The following is a 26,064-nucleotide window of genomic DNA, read 5'->3' as shown; positions in this document are numbered from 1 at the left end:
ATGACTCGTTTCTCAATATTTCTGAAAAAGTGACAGCTTGAAAGTTCATCTGTGTTAGTAGAAGTTATTATGAACAAGGATCTGTAGCTACTAACTACTTGTACAAGTTAAAAGATAGTTGTCAACATAAAGACGATGGGCTCTTTTCAACTGTATGACGCCAGTGTTTGTCAAGTGATGAGTCCAGCGCTTCTGTGACGTCACTGTATGTGGATCGCAGACATATGAGTCAGAGACAGTAGATCGAATGTAGCAGATTATATGTGGTGCCTTCCGTGTCTATTTAGCGATGGCTTCATTCTTTGACAAAGAGTTTGAAAGGCTGGTGTTGTACAGTTGCAACTTTAGGTAAGTTCAGTCATTTGTGTTGGCAATTACAGTTAAGATCCTTCTTTACAATGAATTTTACCAACACAGATAAACTTTCAAGTTAATACATGTATATATTAACTTTTTACAACTGATACCAGTTATAAACTCCTAGGCTGTCTCTAGTGTAAGGTATGAAACTGTGAGGTTATCTTGTAATGATGCCCCCTGTGCCTAATGGATCATTACTGCACTGGTGCCTTATATGGAGCAAATGGTTGTGTTAGATGCCTCAAGGAAAGGTCAAATACCTTGTAAGAACTTTTCATTAGAATTTTTAGTTACATATACATGTATACCATTTTCTTACCTCAAGCATTTATTCAGCAAAGTTAAACTTTTGGATTGAAGTAGGAAGTTTTGGATTGAGTTAGGAAGGAATTAATTCTGCAAGAAGACCACTATTGACACTTAAATAAATCTAGTAGACTCTGACAGGTTAATCAAAATGCTGGGTTCTAATCTACAATGTTTCTCGGCTCTCTGAGGGTTAAACATGCCCTGCACCCACCAGGCTTTTAGCTAGGGGGTGTCCAGGGTGTCTTTTGGACGCCCTGTACTGAAAATATTAAGAAATTGGACGCCCTACTTTTTGGTAGGACACCCTAAAGACGCCCTATTTTTTCCACTCCCAATCCCTGCCATGCACACATGCCTCCCTTCAGCCTTAGGCCACACCGATTTAATTTTATGGATGACATCCTCTGAAGACCCCCAAACTAGTGCGCGCGGGCGAAAAAAAAAAAAATCTGGCCAAAAATAAAAATGCTACAAAACCACTAGGAATACAAACCTGGTGTTGTGAATTTGGCGCATTACATAGCGACGTATACGACAGGCCGACACATGCTGGATTTGCGGAATGTATGAATCGACACTGCTGTACGTATGTACTGAGTTCTTGAGTCTTGGAGCTTCGGTAGCCTGGCTGCCGTCAACCAGAGTTATCACCACCATGCACTACCCAGGCCTAAAGCCAGGCCAGAGCCTCGGAATACATGATCTTTTTTTTTTTTTTTGAGATCGGGCGAAAATCAATGCGCGCGCGGATGTCATCCATAAAATTAAATCGGTGTGGCCTTACTATAAATACAAAAATGATGGTTTACTGGAGGAAAAAAACTCAAATTTGCACCTCAAAATGCAGAAAGTAGTGTTTGAGAGCATTGTGAATTTCAAAAAAGCCTCCCTAAAAAGCTTGCGCACCGTGCATCTTCACTGTGGATAACGTACAATAAAAAAAATGGACACCCACCAAAAAAATTCTACCTAAAAGCCTGGCACCCACTGACCTGTCATCAGACCTTTCTCAACATTTGCTCCTCCACAGCCAAGACAAACAGCATAGTTTGTAGGGAAAACAGACAGAGGTCTGTGGAAGGGGATTACAACATGGTGGATAAAGGGAAAGATAAAGGATTAACATTCCTTATGACCTCCCATGGCATGAGTGTTTTGTCGTAAAGATGTGAGAGGATTTTAAACAGGTGTGAAGATTTTATTGAATTGCCTTTAAAAAAGTTAATCAAAGCAGTTGTAAAGAGCTGCTGGCTCATTTTCTGTGTTGTACACCTTTTTTGGCAGAAGTAGTATTCTTTTCTAGCATTGTAGTTTACCTTACATGTACATCAGATTCTGCTTGAGGACTAGAAAAATTATTGTCTGAGAGCAGTTTGAAGGAATCTGTGCTGCCAGACAGGACCATAGTTTCTAACAAGAAATTATGTTACATCAAAGTTTTGTCTAGAGTTGGATGTGTTGTATATATGTCAGTCTTGTCCTGACAAGATTCTTTGTACTGGATTTTGCCCTGATTGACCTTTTACTTGCCTGTGTCCTTGATTGACACCTTTCCTACTGATTTTTGTCCTTGGATGACCTTTTCTTACTTGCATGTGTCCTCAGTTGACACTTTTCTTACTAATTTTTGCCCTTACTTGACCTTTCATTACTTGCCTTTCCTACTATGTAGCAAGTTTTTAGCCTTGATTGACCTTTTGGTGCTTGCTTGTGTCCTCGATTGACACCTTTCGTACTTTAGCCACTTTTTGCCCTTGATTGACCTTTTGTTAGCCTTTTGTTACTTCCTTCTGTCCTCACTTGACACCTTTCTTACTTTAGCTAGTTTTTGCCCTTGATTGACCTTTTGTTACTTGCTTGTGTCCTCAATTGACACCTTTCCTCCTATAGCTAGTTTTTACCCTTAATTAACCTTTTGTTACTTGCTATTGTCCCCAATAAACAGCTTTCCTACTATGATTTTACCCTTGATTGTCCTTTTGTTAGTTGCTTTGTCATCAATTGACTACTTAGTATTTTGCCCTTGATTGACCTTTCCTTTGAGTGACACCTCTCCTCCTGGCTGCTGAGTTTGATTGACAGTTCTGTAACTGTGTTAGTGAGTAAACAGGAAGGAGGACAGGAAAAGGACAGGACCTGTTCCCATCAGATAGTGCCACTTCCCTGCTGAGAAAGTAGATCTGTATCTAAAAACGTGAGAGAAAACCTTCTGTATGACAGTGACTAAGCACATATAATATTGCAAGGTATTGAAAAGCCAAGAAAAAATTGTAATCAAGCTGTGCTTTATTCCAAGGAGATTATAGGGGATTGCAACACAGTGGCACACTAGGCAGCAAATTTAGCTGCTGTTGTGCTCTATACATTTTAAACACATAATACAACACTAAAGTCACTATAAATCCAATCAGTAAAGCTATATAATGCTGATTGATATAATGTTAATCTATCCCCAAACAGTTAAACATACATACATTGATTAATGGTACTAAAAGCTAAGCATAACTATTGATTTGTGTTATTCTTCGTGTCATGTATATATGGTAGAAAGTTGAAGAATTGCATGTTCTCCCTGTCAAAGTTTGATAAATACGTATTCCTCTGTGAGACTTGTTTATTTTTCCATATCACATGATTGGTACATTGTTTCTTTAGTGTCTGAAAGTAATGCAATATATTTGCTGTAGTGTTTTTCTTACTTACCCTTGACAATGAACCTGCCTTTGTAATGGTATGTGTCAATCATGTAAAGCTTCCTTAGTTTGTGCTCTATATATTTTCGCACACTTCTGCTGTTAGGCACATTCAGTACATGTTTGACAATACACATTTACTGATTAGCTCACTTAATAGATGTTTTCTCCCCCACTTACTAGGTGTTTCAATACACATTGATGACAAAGCGACAACAGTAAAACTTCCCGCTATTGTCTCCTTTGTTTTTCTAGCAACTGCCAATGTTTTCTCACTTCTCAAGCTTTTGTTATTGAACATAAATCAAAAGAGGCTTTTTGTCGTGTTTGTTTGTTTCTTTGATTCTCTTGTTTCCTGGCTTTAGAGAAGTTAAATAAAAGCAACCCCCTGGGGTTCAAGGGTGTAAAACGGTTGGATCTGAACAAACAAAGATTAGGAAAAGATTAACTACTGATCATAAAGGATTAAGTCCTGATTAGAACCTCATTATCTGGTCTACAATTCTTGTTTAGTGTTTTCCAACACTTCCACTGGCCAGTCTGTTGGAAGAGTCAGTCAGAATAGTCAAGGATAATAGAAGCTCCTTGGAATATTTGGTGAGTAACATTTTGTGTGTTGTTTGTTCAGAAACATAGTAATAGTTACCAGTGCAGAGGTTATGTTTATACCAGCATTGGTCTGTTTGTTTACCAGCTATTTGATTAGCGAACAAGATGACTTAGAAAACAATGTATTCAGAGTTCTCACCAGTATTTTTCACAGCATATAGATGTCAGTACCCTGGGAGCCAAACTGGTAAGGCTGTTTCTTTTCGTAGCTTCCTTTGACCATTTTAAAACAGGTCAAAATGCTGAAGTACTACTACTGTACTCGGTACAATAATGATAGATGCAGACATAGAAAATGGTTTTCACTGGTGCTTCCTCCTAGCCATATGATGAAATAACTTTACCTTTTCAACCATTTCGAAAATCCAGGTCAACCTGAAAAATCAGGAGACCAGAAACACTATATTTCCCTGGGGCATATGGAGTCTATCCGTTTTATAGAAATCATATCACAGGTATGGTGAAAATGTAGTTATGATAAATAAGATACCTCTCCCAAAACATTAAACTCTGACCTCAATTTTTTCAAAGAATGCCATGATACATTGTGTTCCTATGCTATAGCCATCTTGCCCAGATATTGCTTTGTATGTGTGATATGAATAATGTATAAATTATCCAAGTTGCTTGCTAGGTTGTTAATGGCCAGCATTAGATGTAGTTTTAGAGAATAAGACCTCTGTGGCACCACAGAAAAATGTAAGCCAGTCTCTATAATGTACATGTTGTAATGCTTAAATTTTTCACCCTGAATTTCCATCAGAATTGCATATTGTAAGTAATATGTTAGAAGAAGCTGCCCTGAGTTGATTGAAGTTCATGCAAATTTATTTAATTTCACTATATGAAGGGAAACTTGTAGGTCACAAAAACCCAAAATACTTATCAGAGGTTCTGAAACAGCTGATTTCTTGTTTTGTTCCTAGTTGATGATGACAGAAATCTTCAATCCAACTATTTGAAATAACAGTTTAAAATCTTGCAGTCTGCATTGTGGCAGAAAAAAGTACTGAATGCCTGGAAATCGACCATTCCGTCAGTTTTCACTCCAGCACAGATTGGAATCGGCAAACTTGAAAGGATCGACAGTTGGATGTGTCTCCAGCTAAATCCCAGACTCCCTATCCGCAGCTCATCTATCAAAACTGGCAACTAGCTATCTCCCAATCTGCAGCCAAACATCCCGGAGAGATGGCCAATTGATTCCCCTTCTTGCTCACCTTTCGGCAAATCCTTCAAGTCAGTGTAGTGAGAAATTGGACACCAGTTGCCAAGGAAAGTTTTCGGGCTCTGCGATGCAATTTTCATGTAAGAGGAAAGCCGGAACAACGACTATCGACAGCTTGAACTTATCCGGCAACCATTGCAGGTAGTTTGGAGCAGATGTTATTAATTACTGTAATTTACTGCTTCAATTGCACATAATATATAATGTAGTATCAACGTTTTAGTCTTTAGTCCAGGTGATCATTTTGTATTTATGGGGTTCAAAATAATCACAAGCAATTTACAGAAATAATTTCTAGGTGGTAGAAAAATATAAAAGATAGATTTGATTTCTTACAATCTGCAACATATTTTGAGCATGTACAGCATTTTGCCCTTTCATAGAAATATCCCCTCTTTTTGTGGGAATGTGTTCTTGAATACCGGATGCATTAGTATATATCTGGATCTCATATCGCTTTAGTTCTAGGCCACTGTCGGTTTTGACAATTCCTTTTTGCCTAGCCACAGGAAAAAACACTCTGCCTCTGACCTCTCCCTCTGAAAGCTCTAAGTCTCCCAAGGCAATTTGCCTTCTCCATTTGAGGGTCCTGCGGAGAGCAAGAACAAAATCAATACAGTCAAGGAAGAAAGTGCTCCTCTGCTCTCCATATGGTCTCATCAGTTGTAATAGACTGCAGAAAGCAATTAGACCATGAAGTCACTGTAGATTCTTAGGTCGGAAAGAGCAGTACAGTTTCATCTCAAATATTAGTAGAAAGATTTGTGTTACTGTAGTAAAATGTAAGTTTAAGTAGCTAGAATATGCCTATGTCATTTGGATCTAAAGTAAGTAGACTCAAGCATGACCCAGCTGAAATATCTACATTGAAGTCTCCTTGGCCAAAGGTACAATTTCGCAAATCCTGTTGCAGCCCTCTCTTTATAACCAGAAGCATTTTATGGCCAGTTTAGGGTAACCTGGTTTAGAATTTAAGAGACGATGCCCTAACGGTGTTTTTTTGGTCCTCCCTTGGCAGAAATAAGGCACACTGTCTATTGCACCATATATCCCAGCCCACCCTATAAAAGTGTCAAACCTCTCAGAGAAAACCTCACATCTCCAGACCATGAACTGTTAGAAGGTTTTACCGGGTGATTTCTATGGGAATGAAGAGTCTGCTAGCATGACAGATGTGATACCTTATGTTTGTAGGTTTGGGATTTGAAATTCTGTCTGACTCAGGTCTCCCTAGTCATTTTTTTCTCTCACACATAAAATTCAAAATCATACATATGTATTATTTATGAGACACAATGTATAAGCAAACCAATTTCTGTCAATTCTACTGTCAGAATTTTTTTTTTTTGTTCTTTTTGCTTGTTTGAATTTCATTCCGACTGTTTGTCCAACCTCATACTGCACCTGGGGTTTTGCCCAGTAGCAAAACTGATAGTAAAATCACAAAGGACGACTACAGAATAATTTGGAATATTGGACTAGCCAGATTCCCCTTGGAATAAGAATTAGGGTTGTGGTCATTATTGTTACAACTCAGTAACATCCGATGGCAGGAAGCGGTGAATTGAAATCAATATTCTTTCAAAAGCAGCAAAATTGCAATAAAACTCAATAATGTCTTACTATGTAGGTATACAATGACGGTAAAACCTTATAAACCAACAAAAAAAAATCACTTAGTCAAATAGCTTTGTGCTAGTTGATTTTCATTATAACATTTGGCATCAATGCATTATACAGAGGATAACCTTATGAGAGATGTTTCCTCACGAGAGACAGAAAGGTACTCTGTGCTCCATAGCTCACTTGGTTAGAGTCCAACTTGGCAGGGTTTCAAAGGACCTGTAGTTTCAGACCACAACTAGACCATTCACAATAGGATATTCCTGTTAGGTCTGTATTACTTGTTTTGCATTTGATGAGTTTGTTGATTTAGGGAATTTCTGCGACTGGTTGCTTGTCCCATCTTGATTTTCTGCATCGATAATGGTTGACGAATAGAATTCTGATTGAGATAATGTTGTCAAATCTGTGAATCTGTGACAGTTAGGCCATTCCAATTGAATTTTCTGATCTGATCCATAGATTTAGTACATGTAGAAGTAGTAGATGGAAAAATAATGGTTAACTGAAAAAGTCTGACAATACCTTGCTACGTAACATTTTAGTGAGTGAACAGAATCAGGTGTAAGGGTTTATTCCAGCTACATTGTATCTGACATCATGCTAAAGTATACAAGAGAACTAGAAAATTAAATTGGTATGATCTAACTGTTCAATAAAAGTTTTGAGCAGTAAATTTTTTGCTTCGAAACTAAACTTTGGATTGTTTTGACATTCAAAGTTGGTAAAAGCTTTACAATGAAAATTGATTGTTCCTTCCTATTACCAATGGTTTATGGCCAAATGCTACCTGTAAGTGTGATGTCACCCAACCATCCTTCTCTGTCAGACAACCCTCTCTTGTGTAAGGATGACAAAGTGCTTGGCTTATCATGCATGTCCTCCGCACTTGTTGTCGATTTTTCTTCGCTTGTTTCATCAACAGTGCTCAAACAGGTGGTTTAAAAGCCTTCCCTGCCTCCCCGAAACCTAACGCCGCTCTGCGTTCTATTGTCTCAACCTGTGTAGAGGTCGTAGGCCATTCGCAATCCAGTAATTAATTCTAACTTACCCTCAACACCCACATACAGGCCCTTAGTAACATAAACTGAGCGCTGCCCTGCGCGCTGTTGCTTTAGCAAAGTACACAGCTAGTCGGCAGATAACAAAAAGATTAAAAGGGGGGTTACGCAGAAGTACAGATAACAGGGACGGTTTGCTTTTGTTTGTGTCACATTTTGGAGTTGTTTGTTTATCGCTGCTGGGAAAACCAACATACTTCAAAAGGATTTGTAGGACATGACAACGGGAGGTAAGGACTGCAATTTAAAGCCAGTAGACCCGAGACCTGCCATATTTTCAACGTTACTCGCTATTCTGTGATTTTTAACCAGTACAGGCCATATCTGACCCTTGGATTACTAGTATCAGAATGAAAGAACCAGTAGTCGTCAATGGCTAGGCTTGTGGACATGGGATAGAGAGGTCATGGGTTCAATTCCCGGTTAAGATGTTTCGTCCTTGGGAAAGGTACTTTACATGACTTACCTCACTTGGTGTAAATGAGTTGTAGCTTATGAAAAGTCAGGTTTGAACTCTTGATATCACATCAAAGCAAACTAATTTGGTCCGAAAGCATGAGGGATATTCTGACAACAGCAGTGCGTGCATGTACATTAAGTGATGTCTATGATCATGTAGTTTATTGCTTGCTCATCACCCTTTCAGTTATGACAGTGCAGCAGGCTGTCACTAATGGCACACATAGTATGTCATCAACAATGAAAGTTTCCATGGTTCAGGAAATGGCGCTTTCATCAAAATGTAAATCAGTACACCATCTGTATATGATGTTTCACAGTTCAGGGACTGGGCTAATGTTATTTTCAGCTGTAAGGCCACACCAATTTAATTTGTTGGTTCTCGGATTCGCCTCTTTGTTTTTTTCTGATTTGCAAAAAAAAAAAAAATTTGATTCTGGTCCTGAATCAACTGAAAAATGCTCATATTTTGCCCCCAACAGTTGAGGAAAGTCCTTTTCTTCCTAGTTGTTACAGTTTTCCCATCTATCATTGCAGTGGTTTGATTAAAAGTTGAAAATTCAATGTTTAAATTTTAACCCAGCCTTTTGTGTTGACTTCATGGCTCATTTTGTAGCATTTAAGCCTATAATAGGATGCCTAGACCTGTTTTTATTTTTATTTTTTTTCGCCCTGTCGCTTCATATTTTTTCTGAAAAAATCTGAGAACCAACAAATTAAATTGGTGTGGCCTAAAGTATACCTAGAGTAGTTAAATCATCCTTTGTGTTTTTAGTGGCATACTTGATTTCAAGTTAGCTTGTTGCTTCTAGTATGTCCAATTCAAGTATGATTATGGGTCTGATTTACACGTACTGATAAAAAATTATGGTTTTCTGTTCATACCAATAACTGAGATTAATGATATTACTAAGTTTTAAATTGTGGCCCAGAATTGTCATAAAATTGTTGGTTCAATAAGTTGCATGAGGTAAAAAAACAAAGAATTTGATGAAAATAATTGTTTGTGCACATGTTTAATATACAGTAGCAGGTTTTTTTTTCATTTTTTAAATCTTTATATTAATACTACTACTGACCTAACGTCATAATGGTGTTTTGCCATGCTTCAGTGTTTATGGTGAATTGGTTTTATGACACAGCTGGTCGGCATTAGGAGCAATAAAAGTGGCTTTCCATGTGCCGTCATCTTCTATTGGGGCAATTCTTTGTGATAGGCTGTACTGACGGTACTGTAAAAACATGCCGTAATCGCACGATTAGTAGGTGTGGAGATTGTTATGGGAAAAGGAGAAAATTCTATTGCATTTTTATGGGAGTTTGATTGCGAAGATTGAGGTGTTATTAGTTCCGCTAGAGTTTCGGACTTAATGTGGCACGGCCAGGGCAATGTGGGGACCAAATTCACTCCACTGGTATTATTCTTTCTTATTATCTGCCCAAGATTGCTATCCATAGACTTAAAGTACATACATATTGTATGTATTAATAATAATTGGAATTCTTATGTATGCTGATTTGGTGTACAGTCGAATTTTATAAGTGACCACTTCTGTGTAAGGACCATATAAGCTGTAGCGTGAGGATAAAAAAAACCCTGTCTGACTTTTGAAACTACCTGCCTACTTCGACTATTTTATTGAAGTCCCTTAGTAAGTTACTAGTGACTACAATGATGTATATTACAGGATTTGGCTTTTCGTAAAATCTCCACCTTTGTAATAATATTTATTGGCTGCAATAATAACAGAAATCCTACAAGTTCCAGCTAGGTTATATTAGTGTTAACGTGGTGAAATATTATTTTGGAATACTCCATATTTCTCTATATGGAGACACATTTCACAGAAAAATGGAAAGGAAAAAACAAGTTTTACCTTTACACTGTAAGATACAGTCATCCTTCCCAGTTATTATGATAATCAATGACTGTGGGTAGGATGTTCAACCCAGAATGAATTGGTCTGCCCCAGTTGTCCCCAAGGGCCCATAGCTTTTAATCTAGTGGTAATCTTCCCCCCTTCATTGGTACGGTTTGTACGCGGATTACTCTTGATCCGCCCATGTTACCTTGTTGTTTACCCAGCTGTTCTGAGCCCTGATTGGCCAGAACAGCAGGGTGATGAAACAAAAGAGATCATGTGATGAGAAATGTGTAGCACCAGTAGCAGGTGGGAGAGTTTTCTGCAGCAGAGGCTCTCCGTCAGTCTGTCTGATTACACTGCAGCGCTGACATATCATAAATAGGAGGCATGCGGATCAGGTAGGCGAGCGGCTCTGTGTATTCCTCCTCTATTACCCCTCATCGCCCTTATTGACATTTGGGGGAGAGTGCGTCAGAGGGATGTTTTATAGATCTGGAACTCAATGACCGGGACGTCAGATGGCATATAGATGGACTGGTTAAACTCGTTGCTAAAAAGCCAGGTGGCAGTTGCGGAAAGTGTAGTATGCGTGCGTGTGTGTGTGTGCGGAGATCAAGAGAAAGAGGCAGGTGTTGAAATTGGTGTTGCATCTGTGAGTGTAGGTGAGTACTGCTACATGTAGCTGTTACACCTGTTCACATGGTTAAAGGTATTTTTTTGTTTCCCAGAATTTTTCATGAATATGTCACTATGTATTTGATGGCTAGTTCTTTGAAGGAACAATTTTTTTCAGTGAAAATGGTAAAGAGCAAAGCAAGAAAGCATTTTTTGTTTGGAATAGCATGTTCTGTTTACTTGGAAGTCATGATTTTCAATGGTGTAAGGTTATAATTAGGAGGTTTACATAAATGCTCATTGCGTCTCACTCTGGGTGTTATTTTAGGTTATCAAACAATCCGTCTTTGACACGAAGCCTTTTCATGTCACTGTCACTCGTTTCCTGTCGGCGAATATTTTCCTCGTCGGCGATGTTGCGATTTCACGGTGACTGGTCGTGCGATCCCTTTTGAAGTGAACCGCCTCAGACCTGTTACGCACGGCAATAAACGCTAGACCAATAAAGGTGTATTTACTCAGGTCAGGTACGGCTTCCTTGACATTTCTAGGTCGTTCCTCCTATGCAGAATAGCGGGGTGTATTTGACATACTTTGGATGGGAGATTTGTTTTCTGAGTCAGTTGTAAATTGTACCAAGTACTAAACAGCGTTTTCTAGGTAAGCCACACCTGATAGGCAGTCAGTTGTGAAAGATCTAAGCACGTTCACGCGTGCGAAGGAAATCTTTTCAGTTACCTCCACGTCGGATGCATTTGAAATATTGCTCTGCCAAGCGATTCAGGATTTATTCGTGTCTTTAGGTGTATTTAGCACTGGGTACGTACATGTTTCTTTAACATACACGAGGAAATGGCAGTCTTTTCGATCAGGTTATTGTATCTTGATTGCGCTGATGGTGGTTTGTTCATGTAGGGATCTCTTTTGTTTAAAGATTCAGAAGTAAGCCGTATTATCAAGCCATAGGTTTAATCTAATGGCAATATATTTTGTACTGGCACGTAGTACTGATGGAAGATTTGGAGTTTCATTAGGAAAATCCTATCCTCGAGTGATATGTACTGCATGCTGAGGAAAGTACTTGAATTAGTATTACCAGCAGCGCTTTGAAATTTGAGTTTTAGATTGGAAAACCGTATTTTAGTTTTAGTTTCATCTATGTTTGAAGATAGGCTCTACTACATATAGTTTTGGTGTCTATATTCGATCAGTTGGTGACCTGTTTCTATGGTTTAAGTGCTAATATAATGACCAGGACAGGTGGGCAAAGTTGATCATGATTAATCCCAATCAAATCCTGGATGCACCATATGCTACAGAGAATAGGGGAAAATGGCCACTGATTTCTGTCATTTTCAGTAGTCATCTGAAAAATTAATTTTGTTGTACATGCTTGCAGACTATAGAAAATAACAATTATGAAAATTTTGTAGAGCATTTTACCTCATAAACAAATTGCTCTGTCAGCTTTTATGCTTTTTTCTTAGATAAATCCAATCGAAATTCAATCATGCAATAAACATTTTTCAAGGAAAAAGCCAATATGTATAAAGGGAAATATACATTATGACACTTATGTTTGATGTCTACCTTTTGATTTTTATGCTTACTAATACATAATATTGAATATTGGAATACTATTTTCCCATTTTTGCAAGTCAGCTATAGCCAAACATTATATGGGATCGTGACACTTGTCCGAAGTGCTTCTTTTCATACAATTTTATTCCACTTCTCAATTTTATGGTTTTAATGGAAAACCGTTCAAGGGTATGATGGAATAGAGGTAACTGCCGGCGGCTTCAGCGGGGAGCCAGAAGGGATGATGGGAATTAACACTGGGCTCATCTGTCACAAACAACAATTCCCACGGAACCTACCAAAATCCACACGGGGGAGACAAGCTGCTCTATCTGTCTGAATCTGTCTGAATATCAATTTTTACTGCAAAAGTCTTGCACATCATGGTGTCGTGTGGAATAACAGCAGAGTGTTCGGCTGGGAACAAAGAGGTCCCGGGTTCAAACCCTGCCATGTCACTGATCTTGTGCTCTTGGGAAAGGCACTTTACACGACTTTCCTGGATGGAAGCCTGGCGAACCCCATCTCATATTAGCCACAAAAAGGCAGCAAATTCTTCAGGCGGCTGCCTCAAAATGAAAGAACCACATGCGTTGCTGGCTTGTTCATTGGCATGTATTTATTTCTGATCAATTTTATGAGTCATCTAAGTGGTCGTGAACATTTTCACCAGCCTGTAACAGTTATTAGCTGTAATGTGTAAAGTTGCTAATGGATTGGTATATTTCTCATGTTGGAGCATGTGATATATTTTATTGTCTTGACTCTTAACATAAATTTGCCAGATTGGAAACCATATTAAGTTATTGTGTAAAAGTTGACCTGATGTTTTAAGAGTTATGTGGGAACATTAGTTTATGTCTAAACATGAAAAAACCTGTATGTACACGTACTAGTATCAACTAGGGAATTTTTAAAGCTTTGGTTGGTAAACCTAGCAGTTTTCATTCTATTTGCAAATTTATAGTAATGGCGGCAAGTGAATGCAAAGAGAAAATATTCTGCTATTGCAGAGGTTTGATAGTGTCTAGGTGTTCTAGTTCTGTAGAATATCATAATCACCTTTGAAAGGTTGAAATTGCAGGGATTTATTTTCAGTCATGTTGAACTTCTACTCCACTTTGAAAAATGTCTGATCCTTAAGAGCTTTACTATTTCCATGGTTCCACCCACTGCCTTGCTTTTGACTTGCTTTTAACATTCCCTGCAGAGTCAAGTGCAACCCACCACTCTCTGATTCCAGTCATCCAAACCTCTCCACTGACCAGCTTTCCTTAGTGAAAACTCCACCTAAAACCCAACTAAAATCCCACTGCAAGTTCTAATCAAATTCCACCCATCCCATGGTATTCAGACCCTTTGGTTCTCGGATTTTCCCCATAGTTGATCAAAGAGGCTTTGATGATGTAAAGACTCCTGTTTCGCTCCAGATGGGAGTTTTACAAAGACCTGTATTCCCCCGTGGAAGCTAGGAACAGGTGCAGAGATGGAAATCATAAGCTACTGTAAGACTACAAGTCAGCGGAATGCTCTGACCTGACAGAGCGAAAAGTCTGGAGAATTTGTGCTTCACCCACTGGCTGTTATTATTGTAATGCTTTACACATGTTTGTAGCTAATAGGCAACTAACGAGGCTCAACACTTTTGACTGTAAGGACGAAAAGTGTTTCTTGTAAAATACATTGTAGATCCTAAAATTGTTTTCAAATGTGTGTTTATGTACATACATGATTGTCTTAAAATGTTTCTTCTTCTGAGGGCCTAACTGTGAGCCAAATTGTTTTTATTTCATTTGCAATTAATATAAATGAATTTCAACTTCCATATGATATAAATGTTAATGTGCCCCCGCATTTTTCAATTTCAGGATGACCAGTAATGGCAGATATTCAATTTAGCATGTGCAATTACTATGTCATAAAAATGCTAATCTGATTGTGGGTTAAGGACCATGTCGCACAAGTGATCACAAAGAGAGTCAGTTTTCATACTTAACCCATCTGTTCTATACTTCATGTATTATTGGAATGTTAGAAGGTGCTTCTTTGAAGAATATACTTGTCAAAGTTTTTTAGGAAAGTTTGGCAAAATTTAGGAAAGTTTGGCTAATTTTCCTGCCTATTCACAAAATGGATTAGTCTGGAGACATGCTATTGGCCAGTTGAGCACCATATGTGGTACGTAGTATCTATGGTCTGTAGCTAAAATTGTTCTCCATTGATGTTGGATCCTTTTCCCTTTATCTTCCTGCACAGATGGACGCTGTCTTCAGATAAGCCTGCAACAAGCGCTACATATCTCCTGTATCAATGGCTACAGTAACGCAGCTCTGATACAAGAGGGTGGATGAAAAACAACGCTGCAAGTAGGCCATTGTCTGCGTGAGATATCCTCTGATGGTACGACCGTCTGTAGAAGACAAAACTGTTTGAGAAGAGAAGAAGAGGTGGTTTGTATCGGTGACGGTTGAGTGATTCGGCTGCCGAGATGTCGTGCTACGTTATCGTGACATGCCGGTCGCTACTGTGGACACTGCTGAGCATTGCTGCAGCGCTCGCGAATCTAGCAGCGCTCATGACGGCGCAGTGGTTGGTCGGACAGCCGAGAAAAGCGGGCGTTCCCGGCGGGAACAACATCAATGCTTCCCGACAGACTTCCCCTGAAGAGTACTACCGCCCCACGATAGGCATATACAACAGGTGCACCTCGCTGCACTACTTCGGCGAGATTTTCCACGACTCCTGCGGACCGTACATTACCAGTTTCAGCGACCTGCCCAGTAATTTCTGGAAGGCGACGCTGGTGTTTATGGGGATGGGGATCCTATTATTGGTCATCGTGGTCTTCACGTCGCTACTGGGGTTCTGTGTCCACGCCATCGGGAAGAAGAGCATATTCAACATCTCTGGTCTTCTACAGGCCATAGCTGGTAGGTACAGTTGGAAGGAAATATAGAGTATAGCATTAACTGTCTTAATGTTTCTTCTCTTTTATTTCTTCTACTTTGAAGCAAACATGTAGCATTAGAAGAGAACCTTGATGTTGATTTCAAGGCAGAATGAAATTTGAGATGGACTGCGTAAGCAGGTAGGTAACCTTTGGAAGAGAAATGGCAGACATTTCTTGTAGCTAGCACTAGGACTAGTACTTCCTCTTTTCTGTTTCTTCCACTTCCAAACAAACATGCAGAATCAGCAGAATATGTTATTTGACTTCAAGGCTAAATGACATTTGATGTGCCAATAGTTTGGGTCTACATAAATGAAACATTTGTCTTTTGAACCATTCAACTACTAAAGTAGGCAAAGAAAGTATCCAGAGACCATGAGAGCCGCAGAATGTTGACAAAAAAAAGCAAGTTTGAAAAATTTGAGCTGCAACTGTAACTGCAAATTAGAGGGACCCTGGGCCCTACTAGGGTTTGGTTTGGTGTTAGAAAGGACATCCAGCCGTAAAAATCTTGCACTTGATGCAAGCACATCTAACCCCCAGTTTTGGGGGAAAAAAGACGTTAACTAGATAGAGAGAGAGAGCAACTAGAGAGAAATCAACTTATTACTACTGGCACAAAACCCTCTTGGGTATAACGTCCAGGGGAGATCTTGGTGCAACTGTGAGGGGAAAAAGTTGGTCTTGACTTCAGCCATTATGTGTGATTCATGATCCTCAACACAAGACTGGGGAAGAGAAATCAATAAGCAGAGGTGAGGAGGGAGAGCGCAGGTTTCTGTGGACAGGAGAGATTTCCCCAGAGACCTATTGCATTAATCAGTAGAGGCCGGTACATGTCCGGCTGTGATTAGGTCTGACAGGTTATAATGATAGATGGGACCACGTCCACAGAACATAATGCGCCTGAGCCAAAGTTGGATTTTTCACAGTTTTTGTTGGACGTTTGGTCAAAGTTGGATCAGAATTTTGCCCATTGCAGACGATATCTTTTCAGACACAACATTTGAAAACTATAGACTGTGACGGGATCATCGTCGGGATGTCATCCTTAAATATGCGAATATAACCTTAAATGAGATGTTTTGTCCAAGTGCTATTTATATAATACATTGCGGGTATTGCGCTGGCACAGTAAACATGTTTAATCTGTTTACACCTTTGTAAAAGGATGGTTTGTGCTTATATTAATAAGTTATAATAAGAGAGTAACGTCTAGAATTGCAATACCTACATGTAAATGTGTAAAATAAATAGCATTTCAGAAGGTCTAACAATTAAGGATTTCCCTGAACCCCAAGATTACTCAAGACTTTGCTCAAGATCCAGCCCTGTGGTTCATACACTTGTACTGTGTCCAACCTTGCTTGTAATGATAGAAAATTGGGAGAGGATAAATTGGATCGTAAAAGGACTAAGGAGCTAATCATTTCTACTGCTCCCATATATCTCAATCAGGCAACATCAATGCATGTAACTGTTTCAAACTGTTATTTAAGGCCACACCAATTTGATTTCTTGGTTAACGGATTTTTCTAGAAAAATATTGGAGTGGGCGGGCGAAAAAAATAAATAAATAAAAAACAGGCCTAGGCATCCTATTATGGCCCAAATTGGTATGATAGGAGCCATGAAGTCAAAACACAAGGATGGTTCAAAATTTAAACAATGAATTTTGAACTTTTAATGATACCACTGCGTTGAAAGATGGAATAACTGTAACAACTAGTATGAAAAGGACTGTTTTCAACTGTTCAGGGAAAAATATGAGCATTCTGCAGTTGATTCTGAATTTTTATTTTTATTTGCAAATCAGAAAAAAATGAAGCGGGCGAATCCGTTAACCAAGAAATTAAATTGGTGTGGCCTAATGCTCCAAAATAAAAATGACAAGAATTTACAGGCCCATAATATGATGCTTTAGGCCAGTGACACATTTGAAAAAATGGATACGATCCTACCTACAAACAGCTATGCTTATTAACTGAAGGGCTTCCATATGTTATACCAGACTAAGTATGAAATTTCAGTACAACCTCTGTTCTGACCCAGTCATTTATCATGATGTCATTAATGTCAAACTTTCATATCTCAGACTGTTCCAGGTCAGGAATTTTGGATATCCCAATTACTACTGTATCTGAAACACCTGTGTATTTTCGGACAGATTCCGGCTCAAAACTATGGATATGTGCACTGTATAGTAATTATCATTACATGCTATTTACACACATTTTGGCTCTTTTTGATGTTCTGACAAAATGTATTGGATGCCCCTATCTGTCTCTACATGTACAGTTGAAACTGCCCACCTGCAAAATATATGACATTCAAAGACACCATGACTAAAAATAAGAAAACACCCCTTCAGCTACCTTTCCAACTGTAGCTTTCTGTCTATCAGCAGATTACAAGCAAATACTTCTACTCAAAAAAACAGTTACTCAAGCAACTGGATATGATTTTGGAAATGGTCAGACATTTCAGGTAGCATCCACTACCTTTCGTCAGTGACATTTTTGACGTATCTTATTACCTGGATGTCTAACCTTCAATGACGTAAATACTTCTACTCCTTGTAAACTCTATGAGCCAAAGTTTTTTCCTTCACCTGTGCAACTCTAGATCTGTCAGGCAGTTTGATTCCCCTGTAGGCTCCCCAGTCATGACTTACATCATGACAAAATCTGACCCACCATTACCCTTCGCCATATCTTTAACAATAAGATGGCTGTTGGGATCTACATTACTGTAGGATTGGGACATATATTACTGCACAATGGTGCTTTTGGGATGAGTTGTAGACAAAATGTCTGCCCTCACGTTCAGAAAAACGGCAAGGGCAAGAGTGGGGAATATACGTTCATATCTATCAAGGAGCTCTGATTTACGTATGGCCATTCTATACAGCCATACACAGATAAAACTGTAGGTATGGAAACATTTGCTGTGTTTTTAAGTTTGTGGATTGTATGAGGACCTCTTATTATGTATTCAGCACAAATATTATGTTAGTATGATTATTGTTTGAACAACGAACTCAAAGTTACTGTGAAGATTATTAGGCTGATTTTTACTTTGTTGCTAAATTTTGGTGTCGTGAACTTGATTGATTTTACAGTAAGCTGACAGCAATTCGAATCAGAACTACCAGTGAGACATTGTCTGGCAGATAATGCAATGATTAAGTCACACAGCATACTGTGCAATTATAGATCCATTTGAGAGTCTCCCAGTAGACAGCTTGTCTCTGTAATGTAGACATCTGAGATGAGATCTCAGGTTTTATCAGTAGTTAGGTCTTCTGTTTGACATTTTCATACGGATGACATGATGAGAAAGATTACACTTGTCTGTTTCTATCTATACGTTACATCTCACGTTGCATTGATGTATAGTCATAAACTGAAAATTTGTTAAGTTAAAACTTCATTTTTAGGGAAGTAGACATTCACAGTGTTTTTGAAAATAAATGGTTTGGTGATGACAATAAAAAAAATTTTACAATGAAGAGATAACAGAAAAAAAACTGGAACAAAAAACACTGGATATTTCACAATTTACAGTAATCGTAATTACAGATATCATCAGCAAGTCTATAAGTTTATTCATGAATTATTGTTCAGGAATGTCTTCATAATTACATGTATTAACATGGATTGTTTGGGAAGCTATTTTGACACCCTTGATTGATTTTGCATGAAAGCTGTTTCTTTGCTTGACAGGAAAATTTTATCAAGCCTGACAAAGCATCCATTTGGGTTATGCAGGGGTGTATTATGTATACCTTTGGGTGGTAGATTAGATTACTATGTTTCTTGCGTGCACGCAAGATAGTTTCACTTAGATAGCTGTCAGACTAACTTCTTTATGAAGTCTTGCCGCCTACGTGTCTGTAGAGAAAATGTTAACACTGATCACTTGACATGATTGAAAATGACGAAAGAAAGTATGTTTGAATCCAAAAATGTTTCAGTGATTAAATGTTTTATTTTATTATCACCTAACCACTGGGATATGCTTAATATATATTAGCATTTACATTGAACAATTGAAAGCATTTACAGATGTGCAGATGAAAGAACATTCAATCAACAAGAAAAAAATCTCTAGCTGCATAATCACATACGTCTTTGGCAAGGTGTTCCGACAGATATAGTAGGTTTATCAGTCTTGTGAACTATTATGGGAAAAGCTTGCACAAATCAAACAGCTAGAAGATGGCTTTTACATGGATGGAGAAGTTTTCTATTACTTTGTTGTTTGCTGAGAATACATATAGGCTTGTATTATTGGTGTCTGTGTTTGAAGAGGGTTTTGCTGTCCTTGAGAACTTAAGCTACAGAAGGGGCTAGCTTACATCAAAGGGAGTTCTCTTAGCCATATGGTTGATCTGAAAGGTTTTGCCGTCCTTGTGTTATTTGGCGGTGCCTTATTCAAGATTATCAGTTATTCTGCTTCAATGCTGACTTGAAAGTAAAAAAATATAGTGCCATTTGCAAGCATCCATGTCCACTTGTCTATGTAGAATAACTATTGCTACTGCAAGAAATACAGATTGATGAACATATGGAAAAGAAACAATATGCAGCATCCAGGATTTTGGGGTAACTCCTATGTGTACTTCTGATGCTGGGTTAACATCAATTACTGGTGCCGGTAAATTGTAGGTTGCAGGGTGGTATTTTGGGTGATGGACTCCATAATGCTTCTCAGGAAGTCTGGAGAGACTGGGCATCATTACTCTGACAGTAATAACTCTGAAAGAAACATTACAAGTGATGGGTGAGTGGGTACAGAATGTGTGCAAGCCATCTTAAAATGCAAAACCTCTATGCAATGTGAAGAAAAATAGAAACGTAACATTTGCAAAGCAAATGCATAATGTTTACCTTCGCATATGGTCTGCTCTGTTAATTCTTACTCAAATACATTCATATATAGTCAGACAGGAGTATAAATCCCTACTACTATAAAATTGCAACATTATGTAACCCAACACCAGTTACCATGGTGAGAGAGATCAACAAATCAGGTCATTGGCCAGGTCAGAGGTCAGTGTTTGGAATGGAAGAAGAAGAGGAAATGTAGCAAAAACAATATTTTCCTTTGGTAAACATAAAAAAACACATTATAGCCAGAGTTTCGTCAAAGTCATACATATGGCTGCCCACATATCACCTGTAGTACATGTTGTAGTATGATGGAATAGGTAAGAATAAACCATGTCCGAAGGCCTCAGCCAGGTGAATAATGAAGCACTTGGCAGTTGGTCATCGAGTCGTGGGCAGTGGCCGGTCTGGCTGCTAATGCACTGAAAATGCCTCACAGCACCAATGAAAAAGGCGTATTAGTCATTTTCAACAAATGTTCCTGTCTGTGGGATGTAAAACTGTAGCCCAGCAGGGCTCAAAGTTGTGCTTAGCATACAGATCATGACCAACTTGGTGTACTTTGTGACAGCGAGTTGACAGAATGAGTTTTTGAACACCTCAATCCTTGGTTGATAACTCTGGTACTTGAAGGCATATTTCTTGTTCTTTTTTTCTGTGGGCCTTACGTGATTCTTGCTTCTGTTCCAGGTCTGTTCCTGATCATCGCGCTGGTTCTATACCCGGCAGGCTGGGGCACCGACCGCGTGCAGGACCTGTGCGGGTACCGCGCCAGCCCCTACTACATCAACGAGTGCACGCTGGGCTGGGCCTTCTACTGCGCCGTGGGCGGGACGCTCCTGTCCTTCGTGTGCGCCATCCTGTCCGTACAGGCGGACATCGCAACGTCCAGCGACAAGGTGGAGGATGAGATTCTAGAGGGGAAAAATCTCATCTGTCTGTTGTAGGAAGTAGTAGAGTGGGAGGGATACAAGTCATGGAAATTGGGTGGATTGGCTGGTTAGTTTGTTACTTGGTTTTTAGGAAGTAGTAAAGTCGGAGGGATCCAAGTCATAGAAATTTGGTGGATTGGCTGGTTAGTTTGTTACTTGGTTTTTAGAAAGAAGTAGAGTGGGAGGGATCCAAGTCATAGAAATTTGGTGGATTGGCTCAGGTTAGTTTGTTTGTTACTTGGTTAGTTCGTCAGTTGATATGTGAGTGGATCAAACCTTCTGTCTGGTCAGAGAGTTGGTGTCTTGTAAAGGTGATATTCATCTGTTCTGTTCATACTGCCACAAATGTGGTAAATCTGGATAAATAGATAAAAGAAATAAGTCACAGCCAGCTTCAGTGAATGAAATGAATGAAAACAAGTGGATTTAATGCAGATAAATGGAATTAAGTTGTGAAATTTAGCCAAGTAATCAAATTTGTGTGGCATGGGGTGAGAGAGAAGTTAAGGTTGTGAAATTTTGAAATGCTTTGAAACATCACCAGCCAGGCAAACAACTATAGAAACCTGTCTTTGAAAAGAGTGCCATATTGCATTGACTGCAAGTGACCAAGGTATGAAATACTTAGCCACGTTTAACAAAAAAAGGAATTGTTTCTGAAGGAAAAGCATGCGATTATACACAACAATAAAGGACAGAACACAATATTCACAGTCAAAATGTATAAGCTAAGTGCAGATGTATATGTTTTGTGTGCCATTGTCAGTACAGTGTGGTAGGTATGAAAATATGATTATTTTGTAAATACATTTCAATGTCCTGTATATTATATGCATGAATGGTGAGTTGTTCACTTTTTTATCTGTACGAAGCTACTGTAATTAAGGGAGCAATGCAATTGTCATAAATGCCTTGTAGTGTTCAAAACACTAGCCCATAATAATTCTCCTCAAACATTCATCTAATACCACATTCATATGCAGTAATGCTAAATTGCCATAGTGAACAACAATAGTTATTTTTGCTACACTGTATCCAATGTGGATTTCGCATTCTAAAAAGAACTGCAAATACGAAGAAAAAACAGTGAAAGTTCTACCTACACCTTGCCATGCTACATTGTAGAAATCTCTTGAAGAAGAGATTGTGCCAAAATGCCTAATTTTTAGTACAGCTTATGAGGGGAGTTTTAGTAAAGGGAGTTTTATACTATGTGTACAATGCTAAAATGTGATGTTTGCTTACTTAATACTTGCATTGGGTATATTTCAAGTACCTGCGTGTTTTGAGCGTTGCACTTCTTTCTGTGTAGCGAAAGATTGTAGATTAAAGAGCATTAACATGACAAGGAAAATATGGCGAAGTAGAGACAGAATAGAAATACAGTTGAGGTATGAAAAACAAAGATTTAGTCATGTTCATTTTATGTCTGTGGAAACTAGGAACTGCTTCTTCGGTCCATTCTCTGCAACGTTTGATCTCGCTTGTATAAACACCAAGAAATTTGATGTGAAAAATCATCTTAGATACACTTTGTCATTCTGTGAATAGCTTTGTTAGGTTGGAAAGTATTAGGAAAATAAGAACTGAGTAGTTATTCCAAAATCATATTTTCCTGTACTTTGTCATGTAAGAATATTTCATTTTATCATTCACAGATTTCAATGATCAACATATTCTAATGAGAAAGTGTGGGCTCAATTGGAGTTCCTTGTCATATATACTATACATATAACAGGAAACGGAGCAAAAAAATAGGTTTGCAAGTGCCATATACTTGGTCTGCTTCTATGGTAGAATAGTTTCCAGACATTAATGTACACTACATTGGTAAATACTTGTGGGATATTTCGTTTAATTAATAAGTCTTAAACAGAAGTATAATATTGATGTGGTAGTTTGTATTTTGTGTTTTTAAGTATCAGTGTCTTGTTGATAAATAGTAAGAAAAGTTGTAAATACATGTTTGTACATATCTACATATTGTTACTTTTTCTGTCATGTGCCTCCCATAATCAATATTTATGTATGTCAAAAATTAAGTGTCAAAGTTGATAATGTGAATTGTAAGCCTGCCAATTTTAAGAAATTTTGGATATATTTATGTGCAAGTGATTTTATTGCAATTCACAATATGATTTTAATTATAAGAGTGATTTTCAAGGAACCCTCATACAGTGAATGGGGCAATTATCATTGTAACCAAAAGAATTTTGTTTTACTGTTGTTTCTGTTCTTGTGTATTAAAGAAAAAAACAACTTCAATTCCTTTGTGTTTTCTTTAAATTGGTATTTAGAATAATAACATAAGTTGCAATCAATTTGTAGACCGAAAATTGGGACGTACTAAAACGAAATCACCCGAAGATGACGTAAAGCACGAAGTGACCCGAAGATGACGTAATACAGTGTACCATCCTGTCCTTGGTGCTGAACACCCTTCTAACGTTGACGCGATCATGGTTAGACCCTAGTTCATCTAAATTTAGAGTTTAAAACGCATCGCAATTATGGGGACAACGTCTTCTTTGTGGTTTTAATTATATTTCTGAAATCGCATTTAGTCGTCAAATGTAAAAATTCATTGTTATTGGCCACATAGACCACGTAGCAATGTCCGTACGTTGACCCACTGGTAGCGAGATTAACTGTTTCATCTTGAGTTATGCGGCCCAACTGTGCATTTTATGTGCTGCTGTAAAGCTTAAAGACAGTCGCAACGTGGGCTATAAACATTAGAAGGGATGACCTCACAACTTCTTTTTGTTTCTGGATGTTCACGAATTCGTGTTCTCTGTAACAAAGCGATATCTGCTCAGGGCAAGGCAGAGAAGTCAAAAAGGGGGGCACAATCCTTTCTAAGTTAGGCTGGCCCTTGAAATTCGAAGCGATCTTTTCCTAACCAAGAACGGCCATGTTATAGTCATTCAACAACCGTCTTCTTTAACGTCTCTCAAGAAACTTTCGGCCTTTGGACGATTTAAAACCTAGCCTCTCGCCGTTAAATGACACACCCCATACGCAATGCAGCACACCCACCCACAGTTTCAGGCCAAAAGACCATGAAATGAGTTTTGTAACAACTACCGTCATATTCCATCTATCAGCATAGCTCTAATCACAGAACGATCGACTACAGTAACATGCAGTAATATTATCTGCAGTGTTTTAAAATTCAGCTGCACTTTCTTGATTAATTGAGCTGCCGTATTGAATCTAACGCAGGATGGTTCTCAATTAACGACTAAGGAATACATCATACCAGAAGAAAGCTTAAGAGTCTCTTCATACAAGCATCTCTCCTTGTCCTCAATAACTCGTTAAACGTACCGGCTCATAAACTTGACGTTACAATAAATGTGCACAAGAATGCCCGAGTCATTAACTCCAGACGCGTGTGTCCAGGTGAAACAGAGGCCTGTGGGTAGAAATGTCCTTGCAGAGGGTCGATAAGATTTTACGACGGCTTCCCCCCCCCCCCCCAGCCCACTTTACGGCGCTACAAAACAAGGTAGAAATGTCTCTTCAGAGCTTAATGTTGGTGTGGTAGTTGCTGACTCTACAATATCTATAACACTAAATAGTTGCTAACTGTGCGATGATCAAATTTTATGGTTGTATGTGAGATACACATTAGTCTAAAACGTTACCATATGAACGAAAACCAAGCAGATGTCAGGGGGAGAGTTGCCATTGTATACGATTTCTCCGCTTGGTTTTCATTCATACGGTACTGTCTTCGACAGCGAAAACTCCACTTCTGCAAGCGATCAGCTGATCGCAGAAACACGTTTTGACTAAGGGCCGAAATTCCCCAAGACGGGTGAACTCACTGGTTAGGCACACGAACAAGATGAAGTCAGGCGTGTTTTTAAACTTGACTGGTGCATTACTTCCTCCGTTCATGCCCTCGTCTCTCCCATCACTTCAGCGTCAAGTTAAGGGAAGGTCTGTGCCCCTATAATCCATTAAGTAAGATCTATCCCCCTCACGGATGCAGTTTTACCCGTAACAGGATTGAGAGTCGTAAGAGCCTGACTCGGCATCGCTGAACGCCGGCGGCAGAGCTGTGGCCACTGTGCGTGTAAGTAGGGAGTTAGTAGTCTCTGCCAGACTCCTTTGCAGGCTGAATAAATAGTAGAAATCGGCAAAGGGGGAAATCATTGGCCAGAGGAGTTGGCCGGCCATAGAGGGTCCAGTTTGCCTGCACGGAGGCAAACTGGACCCTCTATGGCCGGCCAACTCCTCTGGCCAATGATTTCCCCCTTTGCCGATTTCTACTATTTATTCAGCCTGCAAAGGAGTCTGGTAGAGACTAGCATCTTCCGCCACAACAACAAAACTGACTTGAATTGTTCGGCGCCCCTCTATCCTAGCCTGTACCAGTCTCGGGGAGGCGGCTGGAAAGAGTAGAAATCAGCCAAATAGGAGTGCGTCGAAATGTTCTCTCAACGGACAAACTCCCTTGGCATGCTTATCTCTCTATTTGGCCGATTTCTACTTTTTTCAGCCGCCTCCCCAAGCCTGGTAGAGGCTACTATCCCTCAACGACGGTCCAAAGAATGCTCTCAATTTGCTGTCGTTAAGACTGACGGGACCCTTTAGATGGGGGAGGAAAACTGGTCGCACGGCCTTGAACTAGCAAACAATAAGTTCACATGGACTTGTCTCAGTTACAGGAAAAGTTTACAAGCCAAAGTAGAAAACACAATATTCTAAGAGCGCCTCATAATCATAGAGGCTACACATGCATATGGCTGGTCGTTTTGCTCCCCAAAGCGCTGTACATACAAGCGAGGCGTTACTTGATAACTCAGGACAAGAGATGTAAAGACCACATTCAAGCAGATTTCTAGGTAAATAGTAATATTAAACGTGTTCTGATCG

General features: G+C 39.0%; 1 protein-coding gene across 4 annotated transcripts; it reads left to right on the top strand.

Annotated features, from left to right (window-relative positions):
• The first annotated feature begins 257 nt into the window (after positions 1 to 257).
• Positions 258 to 23,437, top strand: LOC109468628 (lipoma HMGIC fusion partner-like 2 protein). 4 transcript variants are annotated; one of them, XM_019766945.1, is made up of 3 exons: positions 258 to 348; positions 14,660 to 15,333; positions 20,936 to 23,437. In XM_019766945.1, the coding sequence occupies exons 2-3, from the start codon at positions 14,892 to 14,894 to the stop codon at positions 21,190 to 21,192; spliced, it is 699 nt and encodes a 232-aa protein (XP_019622504.1). In that variant the 5' UTR covers positions 258 to 348; positions 14,660 to 14,891; the 3' UTR covers positions 21,193 to 23,437. The 4 variants fall into 4 exon arrangements, with proteins under 4 accessions (XP_019622504.1, XP_019622501.1, XP_019622502.1 ...); XM_019766942.1 differs by lacking the exon at positions 258 to 348 and adding an exon at positions 3,851 to 3,959; XM_019766943.1 differs by lacking the exon at positions 258 to 348 and adding an exon at positions 3,995 to 4,158.
• The last annotated feature ends 2,627 nt before the right edge of the window (positions 23,438 to 26,064 follow it).

The sequence above is a fragment of the Branchiostoma belcheri genome, unplaced genomic scaffold, assembly GCF_001625305.1.
Source record: "Branchiostoma belcheri isolate BF01 breed outbred unplaced genomic scaffold, Haploidv18h27 scaffold2, whole genome shotgun sequence".
Classification (NCBI taxonomy): Eukaryota; Metazoa; Chordata; class Leptocardii; order Amphioxiformes; family Branchiostomatidae; genus Branchiostoma; species Branchiostoma belcheri.
This window is presented reverse-complemented; position numbering and strand designations above follow the sequence as displayed.